At 51.5% G+C, this 5,621-nt stretch overlaps 1 protein-coding gene across 1 annotated transcript in view; it reads left to right on the plus strand.

Moving 5' to 3' along the window:
* STK32C (serine/threonine kinase 32C) overlaps positions 1 to 5,421 on the plus strand; it is a 49,973-nt gene extending 44,552 nt beyond the window's left edge. Inside the window, exons 9-12 of the mRNA XM_009326005.1 lie at positions 1,501 to 1,626; positions 1,800 to 1,931; positions 3,845 to 3,912; positions 4,752 to 5,421. Of these exons, the coding sequence (XP_009324280.1) occupies positions 1,501 to 1,626; positions 1,800 to 1,931; positions 3,845 to 3,912; positions 4,752 to 4,890 (465 nt within the window). The 3' untranslated portion in view covers positions 4,891 to 5,421. The remainder of the gene's footprint in view (positions 1 to 1,500; positions 1,627 to 1,799; positions 1,932 to 3,844; positions 3,913 to 4,751) is intronic.
* Positions 5,422 to 5,621: the final 200 nt, after the last annotated feature.

Genomic DNA, 5,621 nt, shown 5'->3' on the forward strand with positions numbered 1-5,621 from the left:
CAGGCTGCCCAGGGAAGTGGTTGAGTCACCAACCCTGGAGGTATTTAAAAGACGTGTAGATGAGGCGCTTAGGGACATGGTTTAGTGGGCATGGTGGTGTTGGGTTGACGGTTGGACTTGATGATCTCAGAGGTCTCTTCCAACCTTAATGATTCTATGATTCTATGAAGATGATTTTATGCTGTGAAAAAGTGCCTGAAAAGTTCTCCAGGCGGCAGTTGCTGGTCAAGGTGGTCTTACCCCGTACCCTTCACAAGCATCCCATGCTTGGATGCTTGGCAGGCTGTAAGTACAGTCACCATTACCTGCTTCTTGCATAGTTACCTTTGGCATTGGAAAAATACTCAGTGCTGACTTTATTTCCTGCAAAAAGGCTGTAGCCACCTATAATTAGTGTGCCTAGAATTATGCTGCCTTTTTTGAAGGAAACAGTCCTAGATGGGAATTTTGTAGAGGTCCCACCATAGGTGTCCATCAGTAGGGAGACCATACACGCTGAGTTTGCGGATGCCCAAAACCGAGCTGGGGTGGGCTTGGAGGACAGGACTCAAATTCTAAGTGCTCTGGAAGAATGGCAAGAACTGGTCCAAAGGTGGGGTGCGGCTCCAGCGCCTGTGGCAGTGGCACAGGCAAACAGGGGGGCCAGCTCCTGGAGAGGGGCGAGGGTGGGTGCAAGTCACCCACCATGAGCGTCCCGCACTTGGGAGAGGAGGGATGCACACGGGGCTCTGAGGATGCACTGCAAAGGTGGCATCAACTGAGCTTCAGTGAAGAGTTTCACAGGGTGAGACCAGGTACAGAATTTTCTGGAAGCCCTACCCAGATCCCATGTTAGATGTACCTCCACGTTAGATGTACCTCCGTGTTAGACATACATACCTCCACGTCAGACATATCTCTACGTTAGGCATACCTCTAGCAGTCCTGGAAGCTGTAACTCAAGTCAGCTGAGTGTACAGCATGGTACACAGTGCTGAATTCTTTGAAAAATCAGATCTGTCCTCAGACTGATGTCTCAGTGGATCAAGCAATCATTTTTTTTTCTCTGGGCATAGTAATCCATGTGTGTGATAAACGGAGTAGTATCCCCTGGTGTCACAGATGTGGTGTGAAAATAGGACATGTGGACATTGAAACTGAACCGATGAACCTCTGGGGGCATCAATGTCTTTACAAGGGAGCAAGGTCTGTCCCCGGCATGGGGAGGACTGCACTGGGGCGGCAGCACCCAGGTGCTGTGGTGAAGGGTCGTGCGTTGTAGGTAGGCATGGGAGAAGCAAACCCGCACTAGTCCGAGTGCTCACAGTGCCGAATTTTTGGCCGTCTGGTTTCATAACCTCCAGAACATTTTTCTAATGTGTTTTTTTTCTATAGTCTGTTACATATTTCCCATGACAGAAAGGTTGCTGTGTGGCTGAACCATCTGAGTGCATCCAAAAGGCAGGATGATGCTGGGCTCCTTTTCTTTCTCTTCTCACGGGAATGCTTTTCTTTCCCCAGCTGCTGACGGTGAACCCTGAGCATCGCTTTTCCTGCCTAGCCGATGTTCAGGCCTCGGCGTACTTGTCCGGCGTGGTCTGGAGCGACGTCTGCGAGAAGCGGGTGGAGCCGGGCTTTGTCCCCAACGTGAGTAGGAGCGATCTGTGTCCTGGCCCTGAGCAGGGTCAGTTCTCATCATTAGAGGAACCGCTGCATTCAGCAGAGGCTTTCTGACAGAGAAGTAGTTTCTGAGTGTATTTGCTGCGAGAGAGTCTCTGCTGTGCCTAATGCGCATGGTGTCATGTCGTGTGTCCCGGCAGAAGGGCCGTCTGCACTGCGACCCCACCTTTGAGCTGGAGGAGATGATTCTGGAGTCGAGGCCCTTGCACAAGAAGAAGAAGAGGCTTGCAAAGAACAAGTCGAGGGATAACAGCAAAGACAGCTCACAGTCTGTAAGTGCTTTCCAGGGTAACAGCCAGCTGGGAAAAAAGACTGCGCTGCTGAATTTGGGGATGTATAGCAGCAATTACTGAGACAATGCAGTAACTGCAGATTTATTTTGATAAAAACATTTGCCCAATGGAGTCTTCCCGACCGCCATATGTTCCTCTTACGTAAGTTTGATAAAACTCTTTCATGGTAATCTGTACTTCGGAAAGTGAAATGAGAAACAGAGGTCTGGGCACACCGGTCAAGAGAAAAACTAAAAAAAAGTACATGTCCATATGATCTTCACCTTTCCAAGAGGCGCTGACCAGTGTCTGTGGCAGCTGGTCGATGGGGTTACACAGTAGTAGTTTATCCAAGCACTGATGATGGCCACGCAGAAACATCTGGCCAGTCATTCCCATTTTTGGGTAGCTATCCCATGTTTTCTCTCACCGCGTGAGCTGGGCGGCTGGGTAAGCCCCACGGCTCTGCCGGGCTCCTGTGCTGGGGCAAGCTCTGGCTGTGCCAGCTGGGGAGGCTGGCACGTGAGTGTGGGAGAAGTGTGCCAGTGTGCCCGCGAGTGCTTTCTGCAGAGAGGAATCCATTAGCCAGGAAATTAAGCTAGAGATGAGATGCATTTGTTTCTTCTTTTCACTGTGGGAGTCACGGTGCTTTTATATCACTGGGTAGATAAATACAAGAATCTCGGTTTTATAGAGCAGACACGTCCCAGCTCCTTACGCAGCAGAGCAGGCACTCGGTCCTGCAGAAACTAGGGTTTTGTAAGGGGTGTTTGCAGGTAGGGTGGTGTGCTGGGGAGGCCTGTGAGAGCAAACGTGCATCACCCCCTGTCCCTGCTTCCCCTGCGCAGTGCATCTGAGCTGCGCAAATCCCAGACTAAGGGAATAAACATTGCTCCCTGCAGCGAGGCCTAACCTCGCTGTCTGAGAGCAGCAGGGAGCGCCAGGCAGCATTTTGCCTGTCTCGTTGTCTGCGCCAGTTAACTGCAATGGATCACTTCCCTCTTCAGCGGGAGTTAATGCTGCGATCAGTGAGACTTACTGTAAATGCTGAAGAATAAATCGGGAAGCGAGGGAGGAAAAAACAGAATAAGCATATTTGCAAATACCTTTCTAAGGTTTTGCTGCCAAGACAGTTAAGGGCACTTTGCCTGCCAGGACCCACGGCTGATCGCCAGCCGCCCACGCAGGTGTTGGACAGGAGCCCGTCCCTCACTGTGGCCATGGCCTGTGGCTGGGGGTGCACGGGCGGCACGAGAGCTGGGCGAGACTTTGCCTGGGCAGGGGATGGGCATCCCTGCTTCGGTTGGAGGTGGAGTGGAGCAACAGCATCCGGCTTCAGAGGAGGTCTCTGCACCTAGACAGAGGTGATGCAGGAGGTAAAATAAAGGCGGAAATCGGGAAGTGTGGGCTGTCTGCACACCCGCGTTTCCCTCCTGCCCTGTGGGTGCTGACAGCTTCCCGGCATGCATGCAGCCAGCGTACCTGCACATCCCCTGGGCCGGGCCAGCTGGCCACGGGGGAGCAGCCGTCTGTGGGACAAGGCGGCAGGTTTATGCCTTGTTCTTGCAAGGACTCACAGGCGCAGGCTTTGTGGTGATCTCTCCCCTGCGCTGGCTTTCCTTCCTATGGGCAGATAGCACTCCCAAAACCAGAACACACAGATAAATGTGTTGTGTTTATCTGAAAAACTGTGTGCTATCTGTGTTTTATGGAAAACTCTGCTCGCCGCAGATGAAACAAGCCACCGGTGAAAGCCATGAAGGCAGTCAGCTATGCTGTTTCCATCATCTGTTTCGGTTGAAGTTTCTGGTGGCTGGGAGGCTCTGTGCCTACAGCTGGAAGCACTGTGATGCTGCAGGCAGCAATGAGATGCGAATGAGACTGCTTATGCATGTATTGTTTTTCTTCAACAGGAAAATGACTATCTCCAAGAATGCCTTGAAGCTATCCAGCAAGATTTTGTCATCTTTAACAGAGAGAAGTGAGTGTGCGGGGGTAATTTTTTTGAAAGAAAAAATACTCTTTTTCTTGACTTCCCTTAGGAATCAGAGTGCCAGTGCCTGATGGCCGGGAGCATCTTGCTGCGGGCTTAGCCCTTGGTGACTGACATCAGCTGAGCAGCTTAGGTGCTGCCTCTGTATGAAAAGCAGTTCTCACCTAAAAGGGAGACAAGGTCAGGGATTATTAATCACTGCCATTAAATAAAATATGCTGCAGCGAGACTTCTGGGATTTAACATACTTATGTGACACTGCTTCAGTTCCCCCGCTGCATCTTCTCATCCATCCTGCTTTTGGAGGATGATATTTTGGAAAATGAAGGCAAGGAAGGTGCTAAAATCTCTACAGGGCATGAGCGGGCAGTGAAAGCACTGGAGTTAAAGCAGCTGCTTTCCCCCATGTTTGAGCACGCTGACATGGGAACATTTGCTTCATAAGTTAAACAGGAGACAGCCTCGGTGGAGGAGGCAGTGCGTGGCAGAGAGCCTGCTGCCCTGGCCACGGCACAGGGCACTTGTGGACAAGGTCTGGGTGGGCAGTGCTCCTGAAAGCTGAAGCTTTGCAGGTCACTGCGGAGTATTTCAGAGTGTTTTGGTGTGTTTTGCTGATATGTCGGTCCCTGTCATGACCTTTTATGTGCTCTGTGTGTGCTCTGGAAAGCGCATGTTTACCACGGGTCTGCCGTAGGCACCTCATGAGGAGTGGTGCGTGGGCAGCCTGGGGCACGCTGGCTGCTGTAGGCCACCTTCACACCACTCCTTCTGTGGGGTGTCTGATCTGGGGATGACTGTGTAACACCTGGTTCCTCCGCTCCGCACAGGCTAAAGAAGAGCCAAGAACAGACGAGCGAGTCTGCGTCGCCCCCCGAGACCACCGACGAAGCCGAGACGGAGGCCGAGTCTGAGACCTCCAACTTGAACATGTGCAGCTCCGTCTGCTCCTCCGCGGGCAGCAGTTAGGCTGCAGCCACCAGGCGAGGGTCGCCGGCCCGCGCCGCGCCAATAACCCGTTCTCAGGTTGCGCTGAGCACCACAGGCCGTCCTCCGATACCACCGGAGAGCACTGACAACTAGTCTTGCAAAAGCTGTAGCAAAAGAGAGAGTTCTTACAGAATTGCATTCTGGATTTAACGGAGTGCCAGTTCAGCACACTGGTTGCCTGTCATGAGTAAAGATACTTGCTATGCAACTTGTCGGAGGAGATAGATCAACTTCTTTACTTGTTCTTTTTTAATGTCAGATTGCTGATCTGCACATGTTTTTAATACAGTAAGATGGCAAGAAAAGAAGTTACGTCCTTGGGTACAACAAGGGAAGACACCGAGCAGGTGTGGAGAGGGAGGAAGGCTGAATAGGTGGTTTAAATTTTGCTTTGGTGTTCTCTGTTCATAAAGGCTGCCGCAGGGACAAGCAATCCCTGTGTAAATTGGAGCAGCCCCGGGGCTTCTCTGGGCTGTGGCGGGTGGCACCAGCCTCCTGGGAGCCTCGAGCTGTTTGGGTCCTGCAGTGTAAGGACACCCCAGGCACGTCCTTGTCCTCTCATCACCTGTCAGAGTTTCCTTCCCGACTCGGGGCAAATAAATGTTTTTTTGTGCACTCCATGGATTCTTCTGCGGCTGGGTAATGATTAAACATGTAATTGAGATGCAGAATGTATTTAAAATATTTGCTTTCTTCACATAGTTGCTGCG

Source organism: Pygoscelis adeliae, unplaced genomic scaffold (genome assembly GCF_000699105.1).
Source record: "Pygoscelis adeliae isolate BGI_AS28 unplaced genomic scaffold, ASM69910v1 Scaffold4, whole genome shotgun sequence".
Lineage (NCBI taxonomy): Eukaryota > Metazoa > Chordata > Aves > Sphenisciformes > Spheniscidae > Pygoscelis > Pygoscelis adeliae.